The 15,859-nt window shown below is 47.4% G+C and overlaps 1 protein-coding gene across 2 annotated transcripts in view; it reads left to right on the top strand.

Moving 5' to 3' along the window:
* The window catches only part of GRIK4 (glutamate ionotropic receptor kainate type subunit 4), a 2,031,531-nt gene that overhangs the window by 1,782,146 nt on the left and 233,526 nt on the right, over positions 1-15,859 (top strand). For both annotated transcript variants that reach the window (XM_069614332.1, XM_069614333.1), the window contains exon 13: positions 13,140-13,253. In XM_069614332.1, the coding sequence (XP_069470433.1) occupies positions 13,140-13,253 (114 nt within the window). The remainder of the gene's footprint in view (positions 1-13,139; positions 13,254-15,859) is intronic.

Raw genomic sequence — 15,859 nt, 5'->3', positions numbered from 1 at the left:
GGCGCTACTCTCCCTACACTGCCAGGCGCTACTCTCTCTACACTACCAGGCGTTACTCTCCCTACACTGCCAGGTGCTACTCTCTGTACACTGGCAGGCGCTAATCTCCCTGCACTGCCAGGCGCTACCCTCTCTACACTGCCAGGCGCTACTCTCCCTACACTGCCAGGCGCTACTCTCCCTACACTGCTGTGGGTGCGGTTTCTCGCCATCACCATAACCAGTACAAGAGGGACCCTATAAAAACTCAAACAGAAAAGAGTTGAGTAAACATTGCTTTATTAACACACAAGCATTCGCGAATGGGCCACAAGTTCAACCGTCTCGCAAAGCAAGTCGTCAAAGTGCCGCCCTTTGCCCTGCACATCGTGGTCCTTTTATACCCATCTGTTTTACATTGTCATACATTGCTGCACATAGATTATGTCCACCACAAGGCGGTTCCTCCCAGTCATGACTTTGCATCAACGGTCAACAGTTCAACATCTGCTATTGTGGTTTCCTGTTATCTGTTATTCGCTCTCTCTCGTGCCCCTCTGTGTCCTTATCTCTGTGCACGAGGCTGTGCTTACTCATTCCTTCCCCACCCGTAATCTGCAGATAGTTTTAGCAGGCTCAGCATGCTTCGACATACAGTGACCAAACACAATTCTTCTGTTAAAAACAAGTTCTTGCCAGGTCAGCAGGTCTTAAATGCCGCTGTATAAAGAGAAGGCCTCTTCTTTTAACAAAGGGTACATTCTTTTAACACATATGGTGATTAGTACAAACTCCAAGTGTGAGCACAACATTACATATGTATGCGTACCTTCAATCCACCCTTTGCTCACACTTGAGCATCAATCTAAACAGTCCTAGCATAAGCAGATGGCAGGAAAGCAACATCATCACATACTGTATGTACCATAATCTTCTCCAGGCCTCCCATGTCAAAAAATTCCTGTTGTACATGGCTTTTATCCATTGGATTTAGGCGCGTTATGCTGGAAGAACACATGGAAACACAGCACGACACACATACCGGGAAGCATTGGATGCAGAGACAAATTCCTACAACTATTGCCGCTAGAACCAGTATAGGCGTAAGAAGTTGCCATCCAATTTCTTTCAGGAGCTTCATCCACCAGCTATCTCCTGACCCTTCCTCCTGGTGGATGCTATCCGCCACTTTATGCAGTTTGTTTACTCCATCCAGGATTCCTGTACTCCCTTCTGGTATGTAAACACAGCATTGGGATCCCACCAAAAAACAGACTCCGCCCCTTTCTGCAGTGAGTATGTCTAAGACATACCTATTTTGGAGAGCCACTAGCCGAATTGCTTTCATTTCATAAGTGATGTTTTCCATTAGGTCTGCAGATTCTTCGATTACGAACTCAAGGGCCCTGTTTAGCTTTTGGATTTCTTGACTGTTCATAAAGATGCCCGCTGGAGGAACCAGGACCCCCATCAGATCTATAAACGTTTCCCATCCTGTAGGTTGATACGTAGGAATTTTTGGGTTTACTGCTCGTTTATTTCTGCTGTGTATTTCTTTATGCAGAGTAGACGGGGCATATACCATCACAGCCGGCATTATTCTGGCTATGTAACATACCCCAACAAAATCTTTGGCTAACCACAAATAAGCCCTCTTGTTACAGACATAGGCATGTCCTTCAATCTGTAACAATCCCTTTGTGTAGTTATTTAGATTCACCATTTGACTGCACCCCGAGATCATTCTTTGATTACCTCTTGCGCTCCTCTTAAAACATATATTCTTTGGCCTAAACTCTTGTGTGATGGTGATAGGGGGAGGAGGTTCTCTTACTATCTGTACCATAGCAGGTGCAAGCCCGATTCCCTCAGTTTTGATTTTATAGCGTATCTTTTCCTTTAGAAGGGTTTTGTTCTCTCCTCTAACATAACAAGCGGTATTCGGTATCATGTATTGCTGTGCTGACACTATTCTCATGTAAATTAATGTACACCCGGCATCCTCAGTAACTGGCGATGCGTACACTGGGATGCCTTCACTGCTATGTCGTGGCATGTGGGTGCAGATCCAGCAATCAGTTTTATTCACTACCCCATATGTTGTGTTTATTATCTTCACGTATTCATTTTTAGCATAGTCTTCCGGGTCGTGTTGGTCATAGGCATCTCGATTCCTGCTCTTGACCCAATCTGTTCTCCCTGTTTCATTTGACTCGGGCAACAGGTTCTTTAATTCATATCTAGATGGATGTTCCAGATACCAGAATATTATGGCAAATGCTATTAGTACTACTATCGTGCATACAGAAAACAAAATTTTGCCTCTTGTGGTACAAACTGGTATTTTCCTCTTACCTTCTGTGTTTGAGGAGCATACACTTATCCGTTCAGGGACTAAACCAGCATACACGGGTGTAGACATAGTTCAGTATATGGCTCAGTATACAGCGTATATCAGTTGCAACCTAGCGATATAGCAATATCCCCTATTTAAAGCACCAGTGTCCTTATTACTCTAATAGTGGTAGGTCTCACTGAAAACCTTCATCCGATCTGTCCCACGTCTCGTAGTGCCTGTCCCAGGAGGGGAACGCCGAAGGCCCTTCAGGCTACAAGCCCGTCGTCTTCAGTAAGGCACAATTCTGCTAAAACCAACAAGAGAGTCCAAATGTTCATCTCCCTAATGATCAAAGTTCAAAACAGTGTCCTTACACGTTGCTTGGCACATACACGTCACAGGATCGGAGACGATGGGCACACCTACTAATGGCGTCTGGCAGTACTGTTGCAACCTGGGGTTGGTTGGTTCCCTTTTCCGGAGGAATCAGTAATGGAAGCGTCTTCTTGACGTGATTCACGTGGTACCAGTGCGGTTTGCCATCAACTTTTACTGCAGTTTGTGTCGCGAGGAGCACCTGAAACGGGCCCCTCCATCTGGGTTGCAGTCCGCTGGTGCAATCGAAGGCTTTTATAACAACCCAGTCACCGGGCTGCACGTCGTGACCTTCTCCTATCAGAGGAGATGGAGCTACTGCGTTCACCTGTGCATTAATAGAAATCAGTCTATTAGTTAACCCAATACAGTACTGTTGTAATGCAGGCCATGCTTGCTCAGACAATCTCTTAGGTGATATGGGGGTCCCAATACTTGGTGGGCGCCCCATAACAATTTCGAAAGGAGATAAACCATTTGTACGCTTAGGCATAGTACGCATACTCAATATTGCAATAGGCAATGCATCCGGCCATTTCAGTCAAGGGCATCCAGTGTTTCAATATGCATTGTGCTGTGGAGGTGGCACTATTGTCCCGCAGGGGATATGCTTCCACCCATCCTGAGAACCCACATCTCATCACCAAACAGTAGGAATGTTTATTTACAGGCTCCAGCTGTATAAAGTCCATATACACCACCTCAAAAGGGCAGGTGGGTAACTTACTGTGGCCCGCCGGGGCCGGTACACCTTTCCCCACATTATATAAAACACATATTTCACATTGTTTTGCCCATTGGCGACAATACATTCCCAATCTTTTGTTGTACCACACAGTACTTAAAACTTCTTCCATAGTTCTTGCGTTAACGTGGGTTGGACCATGAGCCACGCTCACTATCACAGGTAAGTATGCCTCAGGTAGTACCCAGGTGTTCGTTTTGGTATGTGCCCATAGCCCATCTACCGTCTCCTCATATTGATCATCCTTGTGCCAAGATAGTCTTTCTTCAATGGTTGCATCTGCTTGGATTTCCTTTACGCGCTCCTTCGTCCCTTCCATAGTCACATCCCTCCCCACTATGAGCTGTCGGGCTTCCCACCGAGTGTCCCGTGTGGCAGCTAGTTTAGCCATCTGGTCAGCCAAAGAATTTCCCTGCGTGACATAATCCAGTGTTTTTTTATGCGCTGAGCACTTCACTACGGCCACCATTTTGGGCAGCGTAAGGGCTTGCAATAATTCAGCAATCAATCGGGCATGTTTAATAGTATCACCTTGGGAGGTTAAAAACCCACGCTCTCCCCAGAGTTTACCAAAACTGGAAACCACCCCATGAGCGTAGGCTGAATCAGTATAAATTGTCACTTTCATACCGCTGCTTAACACTAATGCTCTCGTTAGCGCAATTAATTCTGCTGCCTGGGCCGATTTTTCACACACTTTCCCACTCTCAATCAACCGTTCCCCTGTAGTTACTGCATACCCTGCTGTTGTCTCCCCATTTGGCAGTTTGAAACAGGAACCATCACAGAATAATATACCCTCATTATCAACCAGCGGGGTGTCTTGCAGGTCTGCTCTACCCTTAGTGTGTTCTTCCATTTGGATCACACAATCATGCCTAATGTCATCAGGTGAGGTGGGCAAAGGAAGCAGTGTCGCTGGATTCAAAGTGTTACACCGTTCAATTTTTACATTACTGGCAAACAGGATCATCTCATACTGTGTGAGTCTAGCTGTAGTCAAATGCTGTGTATGCACTCTATTCAGAAGAACATCTACCGTATGTGGAACCTTTACTGTTACTTCACTCCCTAAGATGATACCTGCACTTTGTTTTAGGGCTGTCGCTGCTGCAGCTACTGCTCTCATGCATGGGGGTAGGCCTCGAGCTACTGAGTCCAGAGTGCTAGAAAAATATGCACATGGTCTCTGTTTACCCCCTTGTTCCTGTGTCAAGACTGACACAGCGCAACCTTCCTGTTCATCAACAAAAAGGCAAAATCTCTTAGTATAATCAGGTGTGCCTAAGGCCGGTGCGTGGCATAGAACATCTTTCATAGCTGTCAGGGCTTTTTCCATCTCAGGTGTCCATTCTAATGGGCCGTTTTCTTGTACTTCTTTTAAGGCTTTTAGCATGGGCTGGATCAATACAGAGAATTCAGGAATCCAGTGCCTACAGTAGGATAAAACACCAATTATCCTTCGGAGACCCTTTGCCGTGTCTGGACCTTTTATGGACTGTATCAAAGCAATGCGATCAGTAGACAGGGTTCGCCCCTCTTCGGACAGCTCAAAGCCTAAATAATGGACTTTTTGTTTTACATACTGCATTTTGGCTAGGGCTACCTTGTGCTTATTCTCTGCTAAGTGCATTAGCACCAATCTGGTCACATAATGGCATTCCTCTTCGGTGGCTGCACATAATAGCAAATCATCAACATATTGTATCAGAGCAGTGTTAGCGGGTAGGGCTAGGTTATCCATCTGTGTTTTTAGTGCTTGGCTGAATATGGCGGGACTTTCTGTATATCCCTGCGGGGCTCTAGTAAATCGATACTGTCTATCTCGAAGAGTGAAACTAAACAGGTACCTGCTTTCTTCGGCAATAGGAATGCTGAAGAAGGCATTTTTCAAATCAATTACCGTAAACCATTTCGCTGTTTTGGGAATTAAAGTGAGTACACTTGCAATATTAGGGACAACTGGATATCTGGGTTCTACTATTTTGTTTATCTCCCTCAAATCAATAATGAAACAATAGGGTACCGCTTCATCACCTTTCTTGTGTACTGGAAGGATCGGAGAGTTACAAGGGCTATCATTTGTTGGCTCTACCACCCCTAATCGTATCATGTCCTGTACTATTTGATATAGTGCCTGCTCTCCCTCGTGTGATATGCGATATTGTTTTATCCTGGGCAACCTGGCACCGGGCTTTAGTTTGATTACTACTGGGGAAACATCCAACACTCCTACATCATTCCCATGAGTGGCCCATAGTTCATTTGGGATGTCTTGGAGTTCCGGGGGCAGGGTTTGCATTACTCCTATCATACTCATAGGTTTGCTTATGGTCATTCTCACTCCCTGGGGGGAGCAATATATTGTGGCCCCTAGCGTTTTTAATGCATCAATACCTAACAAGTTTTCTGGGCAGTGATTGGTCAACAGCCACCCATTCTCCCATTTTACCCCATGAAGTTCCGCTTCTACTATTTCACTTACAGGAGTCCTTATTGGATTTCCCCCAAATCCAACTGATACCTTGCTTTTATCCGATAATGGGACAGCGGGGACGGCTCTGATATTCACGGAACTGTTTCCAGCTCCCGTGTCTACCAGACATCTCAAGTTTCGGTGGGGGCCGATCCTAATAGAGGCATAAGGCCCCCTTTGGTCTATAGGAACCTGCACCACTCCCGCTATCTCATTCCGGCATCCTCAGGACATATCGCTTGTGTTATCCTGAAAATCATCGTTATAGTATACCCCTTCTCCACATTCTTCACCCTGGCATACACCTTGCACTTGTGTCGTTTGTCGTGGCTGATACAGTAGATTGGGGGGAGGCGGGGCCGGCCAGGGAACATCCCCTCTTGCTTGTCCGTCAAAGGCATTGGGTTGAGGGGGTTTAAACATTCTATTGTCTTGGTTGCCGTACCCACCAGTCCTATTTCCTGGGGCAAATGTTGTCTGTGAAGGGGGCCGTACGCCCCTTCCTCTCCCACCACTCTGGGGACACTGGGATTTCCAGTGTCCGGGTCTCTTGCAGAAGGCACATACATCTTGGGGTAGCCCATCCCTCCTCCCATATAGCGCACCTCCTTGCACTGTACCTCTTCCTGTCCCTTGGCCCCCTATCATGTTGCTACTATAGCCCTGTGACGGGCCGTTATAATTGTAGTTATACCTGCCTTGGGGCCCTTGATGCAACTGTTGCATCAACACTTTGGTTTTTAAATCCTTCTCTTGTCGTGCCTTTTGTTGTCCCTTCACTCTTTCCCCTCTTTCGTAATACCTAGCCATTTCGAGGAGATCCCAGGGGTTTCTAGTCATCCATGTACTTTCTGCCCTCCTAATGTTCTCCTGAATTGGCCCGTGGAGCCCCTCTACAAAGTTTGTGGCAAAGTACCGTTGGCCCGTTTCAGACCCTATCTCTAGCCCACTGTGCGCTTTGAATGCTGCTTCATAACGCAGAAAGTACTGTGCTACTTCCTCACTTGCACCCTGTATCACAGCGGAGAGTTTCTCCACATTCACATCAAATGGGGGTAACACCTTTTCTAGAGCCCTCAGCACTGCCATGCCATGCCCCCTTAGGGGTTCAGGATATTCCTCATGCAGTTTTCTATTTTTGCTCGCATCCATTACATCTTTCCATTTTATTGTTTCATTGTCTTTGGCACGAAAGGGGGTCCATATTTCTTCTGGGACAATGGCTAACAATATGTTATCTACATCCTCTACGGTAAATAACCCTGGTCTGAATAACTTTCCTACTTCTTTGTAGAATCCTGCCGGGTCTATACGGGGGTCGGGGATGGACTTGGTGATATGCATTAATTCAATTCGGGATAAAGGGACATACACATAGGTGCGCATCATGTTACCAGTGGCTGCCTCTATGGTGGGTTGGCACTCTCTCATTGGCATTAATATTAACTTTTCCGTATTTGTTTGTTCACTCACAGGGGCCTGCGCTGGTGGCGAAACAGAGGATTGATGACTAAGAGCTTTCTCTTTTATTTTTTTATAATCTTTTAATAGTTTCTCCACCTTAGCCATCCTCCATTCTTCCGCCCCTGAATCATCCACTCTAATATTAGATAGCAGTTTCTTATCCAATTCCGTCCTAATCCTATTCCACTGGGACACATATCTAGGCTCCTTTTCCTCTTCTATATCATCCACCCTAATAAGAAGATATTTAATTACGTTTACTTGTATGGGCCAGCCAAGGCCCTCCATCAGACTCACCAGGGTGGACATGGACTGCGAGTGTATGGATGCTATCATACGATTAGCTACGTTTTGGCCCGCCTGGTCTGCATCTTTGAGTTTAGCCTCTCTTTCCCTCACCTCTCTTTCCCATGCCCTCTTTTCCTTCTCCCATTCAACACCGCCCCTTATGACTTCCGCTATTATGTCGGACATAAATCCCCATAACTGAACACTGGACGCAGTCACTGGTAGTAACGCGACAGCGTCCTGATATGCTGAGGGCAGATCCGCAGTACTCTGTCCTCTCAATTTACAGTTACCCTCATGAAAGGTATATAGTTTAGTGGCCACTGTCCTAAATTCCAAAGGTGTCAAACGCCCCAATTGGTCCCGTAGGCTGTCATTGAGGGGTGTGCCATACAGCCCGGTCATAAGGATTTGCAAGTCTCCATCTCTATCCTTTTCTACAGTAGTCGTTCTCCTATGGTCTATCAACCTATCTGGGTCTCCATACTTCATTGGGAATTCCACCCTTTCACCCTCACTGTCTGCCGGTGGAGCTGTAGCTCCTGGAAACAATAATTCAGTCGTTTGTTCTGCTTCTAGCCCTATCACATCTTCATATCGAGGCACCGCCACGGCAGGATACATACCCCCACTGTTCTTAATCATCATATGTCTATCCAACTGATCTAGCCTCTCACCCTTCTCTTTTATCTCTAGATCATGTAATTTTTGATTTACCGTTCTCTTCTGCTCCTTTGCTTTTTGTTTATTCTGAGCATTGCGCCTGCGCATTGCTTCTACCCTCCATAGTCGTATAGCCTCAAACTGTGCGGGTCTGACCCGTCTTTTTACTAATTCTATTTCTACTTTGGATATGCGGTCCACATCAAAGGACCCGGTGTCTGGCCATTTATGCTCAATCAAATCTTTTGTGTATTCGGACCATTCTTTTAAGAACAATGTTGAATTCAATCCATGTTTAATCAACATATCAAATGCAGGGGTTCCTTCAAGAGGGGCATAGTGTCTCTTGCCTATACCACTCTTGCTGGAAGCCGCTTGACCCATTTTGTTGGTATACCACAGTTGCCTAAAACACTCACCTTTCCCAAATATGCACCTATTGGCTAACAATAATAATACATCCTCCTGGCGTATCTAACATATCATATCATCATTTCAACATTACTTCTTCATAGACGGATTTACCACTGTCCTCTTCACAAACCCTGAATCATTATTTCCTTATTCCATCATGCATCCGTCCATACCACTTATCTTAAGGGTCCCGCCAGAGTGTTCCGGACCCGAAGGGCGACAGCCTGCTGTTCCACCGCCGACGGAGCCGGAAAAACAAGGATGACGCGTTGGTTGCAATCAAAGGTGCAGATTCAGTTGTTGGGGCCCCGTGATCAATTCCTTCTCCGGTTCCGCCGCGGCGTTCCTCACCCAGTGACGGACTGTCGCTCCTTCGCGTCCCACTTCTGACACCAAAATTGTGGGTGCGGTTTCTCGCCATCACCATAACCAGTACAAGAGGGACCCTATAAAAACTCAAACAGAAAAGAGTTGAGTAAACATTGCTTTATTAACACACAAGCATTCGCGAATGGGCCACAAGTTCAACCGTCTCGCAAAGCAAGTCGTCAAAGTGCCGCCCTTTGCCCTGCACATCGTGGTCCTTTTATACCCATCTGTTTTACATTGTCATACATTGCTGCACATAGATTATGTCCACCACAAGGCGGTTCCTCCCAGTCATGACTTTGCATCAACGGTCAACAGTTCAACATCTGCTATTGTGGTTTCCTGTTATCTGTTATTCGCTCTCTCTCGTGCCCCTCTGTGTCCTTATCTCTGTGCACGAGGCTGTGCTTACTCATTCCTTCCCCACCCGTAATCTGCAGATAGTTTTAGCAGGCTCAGCATGCTTCGACATACAGTGACCAAACACAATTCTTCTGTTAAAAACAAGTTCTTGCCAGGTCAGCAGGTCTTAAATGCCGCTGTATAAAGAGAAGGCCTCTTCTTTTAACAAAGGGTACATTCTTTTAACACATATGGTGATTAGTACAAACTCCAAGTGTGAGCACAACATTACATATGTATGCGTACCTTCACTGCCAGGTGCTACTCTCCCCACACTGCCAGGTGCTACTCTCTCTACACTGCCATGCGCTACTCTCCCTACACTGCCAGGTGCTACTCTCTCTACACTGCCAGGCGCTACTCTCCCTACACTGCCAGGTGCTACTCTCTCTACACTGCCAGGCGCTACTCTCTCTACACTGCCAGGTGCTACTCTCTCTACACTGGTAGGCGCTACTCTACCTACACTGCCAGGCGCTACTCTCTCTACACTGCCAGGCGCTACTCTCCCTACACTGCCAGGTGCTACTCTCTCTACACTGCCAGGCGCTACTCTCCCTACACTGCCAGGTGCTACTCTCTCTACACTGCCAGGCGCTACTCTCCCTACACTGGCAGGTGCTACTCTCTCTACACTGCCAGGTGCTTCTCTCCCTACACTGCCAGGCGCTACTCTCCCTACACTGCCAGGTGCTACTCTCTCTACACTGCCAGGCGCTACTCTCTCTACACTGGCAGGCGTTACTCTCCCTACACTGCCAGGTGCTGCTCTCTCTACACTGGCAGGCGCTGCTCTCCCTACACTGCCAGGCGCTACTCTCTCTACACTGGCAGGCACTACTCTCCCTACACTGCCAGGTGCTCTCTCTCTACACTGGTAGGCGCTACTCTACCTACACTGCCAGGCGCTACTCTCTCTACACTACCAGGCGCTACTCTCCCTACACTGCCAGGCGCTACCCTCTCTACACTGCCAGGCGCTACTCTCCCTACACTGCCAGGCGCTACTCTCCCTATGCTGCCAGGCGCTACCCTCTCTACACTGGCAGGCGCTACTCTCCCTACACTGCCAGGCGCTACTCTCCCTACACTGCCAGGTGCTACTCTCCCTACACTGCCAGGTGCTACTCTCTCTACACTGCCAGGTGCTACTCTCTCTACACTGGCAGGCCCTGCTCTCCCTACACTGCCAGGTGCTACTCTCTCTACACTACCAGACGTTACTCTCCCTACACTGCCAGGTGCTACTCTCTCTACACTGGCAGGCACTACTCTCCCTACACTGCCAGGCGCTACTCTCTCTACACTGCCAGGTGCTACTCCCCCTACACTGCCAGGTGCTACTCTCTCTACACTGGTAGGCGCTACTCTACCTACACTGCCAGGTGCTACTCTCCCTACACTACCAGGCGCTACTCTCCCTACACTGCCAGGCGCTACCCTCTCTACACTGCCAGGCTCTACTCTCCCTACACTGCCAGGTGCTACTCTCCCACCGTCACAAGTGATTTCCTTGTTCCGATCCAAGCAGCCTGGTATGTTCCCAGAAGCCTAGCCACACCACTTCGGAGGATGTGGAGGGAACGTGTATATTGCTTTCGCACTTGTGAAAGTGCTACTTTGCTTTTTTCACTTGTGCACTATCACCAAACTACTGTCTGCTTATTTTCCAAATTCCATGATTTGTATTCTTTCTGTGTATATATTGTCTGAATTGCTTAATTAGTCAGTATTGATCATTGTTTTTCACCTGTATTGATTGTGTTTGTTGCTTGATATAGATTTGGTCGTTTGCTTAACCTGACTCGAAGAGAAATGTGTTTTTTTTTTCAATTTAAAATGTTTCGGCTTCACACTGTAATCTGATGCACAAGTACACATAAAACAAACTACAAACTAAAACAAGAAAAAGAAGAAAAGAGGGGGGTAAAGGAGGAGAGAAGGGTTCTCATATGTTATCCAACTTCATTTTTCTTTTTTTTTCTAGTGCTTGGTTGAAACCTTTGGTATATATAATGCATATAAAGTTAAGATATTAGGAAAAAGAAAAGCCTTTGAAAGTCAGCGTCTATGACGTCATGCAGAATAATAGTCTTTTGTGCCCACCTTACTTGGTGCTGAATGAAATCTATGTAAGTGGGTATTCATAGAGAAAGTCACGCTTCCATGTGCCATTGTGCCACTGAATGGCACTTGCTGATAGTTCCAATCAAGGTTGCCCTGTATGTGGGTCAAAGCTTGGTAGGTGGGGGGAAGCTGAGAGTAAGGTGAGTGCGCCCAGAGCAAAGGAACATGCGTATTTATAGTGTGATGGAGGCGCACAGACCTCGGACGCTGACACTCTGCTGCCCTGACAGCTGACATATGCCAAGACAAACAGGGGTCCAGACTACTACAGATGAGCAACTCGTCAATATCAGTGGCAGGAACACAGCCATTCGCAGCAGCCACTAGCAAACACGCAGGTGCCTAGAAATAGCTAGTCACCCACACACAGGCCAAAGCAGCCACCTAAAGCAGCAGAGTGTGAAGGAGAGACGGCCATCTGTCATGGCCTTCGTCTCTATACTGTGCACATTACCACCAGTGCCTAATGTGTTCTAGAGTTTGCCAGGGATGAGCACCAGGACTCATTTTCCAGCGCAGACACTTACTATCTAAGCTTCACTGTCATGAACAGAATCTGCTTCCTGAATTTTCATGCAGTCAAAATACCTTTAACAACAAGACTCTGCTAACAATGAATATATGAATCATTCTTGGGTGAATCATTTATAGCAGTGTTCTATTTCTGCCTTTTGAGCTGGCAATTTAAGGGCTGGGGGAGGGTGGGACCAACAGCGGGCGAAGACAACCCAAGTTTACTACAAAATATTTAAACCCTGGCACTAATTTGTTTACAAATTAAGAACTGATCACCACCGTTTTGTTCTTAAAGAGCCCCCCTTTAGAGGTGAATTGTGAACCCATTCAGGATGGCAGCGAAGCCGTGGGTGTGGGGTGAAAAGGATAAAGAGAACAGGAAAGGGGGAGAGTGGGAAAAGTCAGGGAGACAAAAGCGCACGATATAACACAAAACCTGTGGGGAAATTGAGACAAAATGATGAGTGACAATGAGCATTGCCATCAATGTGTAGTTTTTAGTGTTTTGACCAGAAAAAAGTTCTATGAAAGGAAGGGATGAGAATGTATCTTACTGACCAGCGTTATACACAGAAGACTAGCACATGCACAAACCACAAACCCTAAAACACACAAACGAACCCCCAGAAAAGAATAGCAGATGTGTACCTTATCACAGCGGTCCATGTTTGTGTGTGTGTGTTTGTGTCAGCGTGCATACCACACACACATATACACACACACACACACACACACACACACACACATATAGTAAATTATACCACCCATTATACAGCAACCACAGGAAAAGGCAAATACTGATGCAAACACACTAACATAGGCAATCACACACACTATTAGAAATAGCCACAATAAGGTACAGCCATCATATACAGCTAAAAACACGCACAACCTGGCGGACACTTACATATACAGAAATCACACACACATATATCTTCAATGGCAATCCGATTTAACACTGATTTTCTTTTTTTGCTTCCTAGAAAGCGGATTTAGCTGTTGCTGGCCTGACAATCACAGCTGAGAGGGAGAAGGTGATTGACTTCACTAAGCCCTTCATGACCCTGGGCATCAGCATCCTGTACCGTGTTCACATGGTAAGAGTCTGTCCCAGGCATGTGCTGTAGCCTCCTGTACCACGTTCACATGGTAAGAGTCTGTCCCAGGCCATGTGCTGTAGTCTCCTGTACCGCGTCCACATGGTAATAGTCTGTCCTAGGCCATGTGCTGTAGCATCCTGTACCGTGTTCACATGGTAAGAGTCTGTCCCAGGCCATGTGCTGTAGCCTCCTGTACCGCGTTCACATGGTAAGAGTCTGTCCCAGGCCATGTGCTGTAGCCTCCTGTACCGCGTTCACATGGTAAGAGTCTGTCCCAGGCCATGTGCTGTAGCCTCCTGTACCGCGTTCACATGGTAATAGTCTGTCCTAGGCCATGTGCTGTAGCCTCCTGTACCGCGTTCACATGGTAAGAGTCTGTCCCAGGCCATGTGCTGTAGCCTCCTGTACCGCGTTCACATGGTAATAGTCTGTCCTAGGCCATGTGCTGTAGCCTCCCGTACCGCGTTCACATGGTAAGAGTCTTTCCTAGGCCATGTATCTGTAGCATCCTGTACCGCGTTCACATGGTAATAGTCTGTCCTAGGCCATGTGCTATAGCCTCCTGTACCGCGTTCACATGGTAAGAGTCTGTCCTAGGCCATGTGCTGTAGCACCCTGTACCGCATTCACATGGTAAGAGTCTGTCGTAGGCCATGTAACTGTCCTAGGCCATGTGCTGTAACCTCCTGTACCGCGTTCACATGGTAATAGTCTGTCCTAGGCCATGTGCTGTATCATCCTGTACCGCGTTCACATGGTAAGAGTCTGTCCTAGGCCATGTGTCTGTCCTAGGCCATGTGTCTGTCCTAGGCCATGTGCTGTAGCCTCATTTGCCACGTTTATATGGCAAGAGTATGTCCTAGGTTCTTTGCCACAGCATCCTGTACCGCAGTCGTAAGGTAAAAGTCCTTCCTAGGCACTGTGCCATGACATCCTGTACCCAGTTCACATCATAGCATGTACTGTATGTGTCCTAGGTTCTGTGCCATAGCTTCCTGCACCCAGTTCACATCATAGCATGTACTGTATGTGTCCTAGGTTCTGTGCCATAGCTTCCTGTACCCAGTTCACATCATAGCATGTACTGTCAACGGCTTCGGCATGCCAATATGCAATGGACCCCAATGCGTCAGTGTTGAACACAACAGAGAGCCAGTGGATACTATCTCCGCCCCCGCAGTTGGCCTGTCAGAAACAGGTGCCCTACGGCTGGCGGTTTTTTCAAATACGGAAACTGCGGTCAATGGATCAAAAGGTACGTGTCAAACAACCTGTTCCCCAGTTTCGAAAAACTTTAAGGCCTCCTCCCTTACGAGGTGCCTCCCCTCACCTGCGGCTGCCGTGCGGCTCGTTGAGTCTGGAGTGGCTTCGCTGGCCCACTGCTCCGGCCGCTCGCTGCGGGGGGCGGGCGGAGGTGCCTCTGGGAGTGCGGCCGGTGTGCCGGGGGGTTTTCTGGAGCCGGTGAGCGGGTCTCCCCTGCCGGGGGTTTGTGGGGAGTACGCCCTCAAGACCCTTGGTGCTAGGGTAGCTGTGTGCGCTCAGACAGGAAGGTCGAATGACCGCCCCCCGATCACCGGTGGTGGCGGTGCGGTGGGGAGAGAGGGAGTGGGAGTGGCTAGAAGGGCTGTGTGTTTGGACGATACACCTACTGACTCGCAGTCCGGAGGTACGGCCCCAACAGTGTCGCAAATGGAAGAGGACAGGATTCAAAACTCCGTAGGAGTCGAAGAGACAGAGAGCGTGGGAAAATTTGTTTTCTGCGCTCCCCGTGAAGAAGCCTTTTTCACGCTTCCACAAACACAGCTAAATAAAGGAACCGAAGAGTTATGTGAAAGCCCAACCTCTCCTGCATATGTGGATGCCATGGGAGACCTCTGGAACGACAATGAACTTTCCCCGAACCCCCGTTTTCCCACTAAAAAGCAAAGTCTGGCTCTCTCTCAAAAAGTCCACGCCCCCCTGACCTTTGAAGAGCCCCCGATTCTAAAAGGACAAAATCAAAACTGCAGTTTAAAGCAACCAGCAAAATCAACTATGTGCAAAAGCACTAAATCAACAAGCCCACCAGCCGCAAAAAAGGTCTTACTCAGAGCTAATAAAAGCCATACTCAAAATTTACTCAAAAGAGCAAAGCAAGAGCAAATTCTCTCACGGACATAAAATCAATTAGATGGCACTTTAATAAAAAAGACCTCGGAACAGCAACAAAAGTAGCCTCCGGTATCAACGGAGAACAATGTTCAATGACAGCTGCACTAGAAGTTACTGATCAAGAATTACTTCAAGCGTCTGGAACCGGAGAACCAGTTGCAAGCGTAACGAATCAGACATTAGCAAAAGATGGAGACCGGAGGAGTCTTCTTTCAGAGAATCACAGACCATGCAATCCTGCTCGCATAGAGCTACCGCAAACTGTAGCTGGTCCAGTCCCCAGCCAAGACTGTTCCTCGAAGCCACAAGATGCACAAAATGGACAAACATCAATCATTTCAATTACAGAAGCTGAGGCCCTGGCGGTGCTCACCAGCCCAACAAAAACCTCAACCCCTCACCCAAATAGATCGAAACGAGGTTTGGGAGAAGAAGTAATAACTCTAGCTAAC

Source organism: Ambystoma mexicanum, chromosome 9 (genome assembly GCF_040938575.1).
Source record: "Ambystoma mexicanum isolate Mex_15411 chromosome 9, UKY_AmexF1_1, whole genome shotgun sequence".
NCBI classification, from domain to species: Eukaryota; Metazoa; Chordata; class Amphibia; order Caudata; family Ambystomatidae; genus Ambystoma; species Ambystoma mexicanum.
Note: the sequence above shows the minus strand (reverse complement) of the source record. Positions and strands in the feature narration are given on the sequence as shown.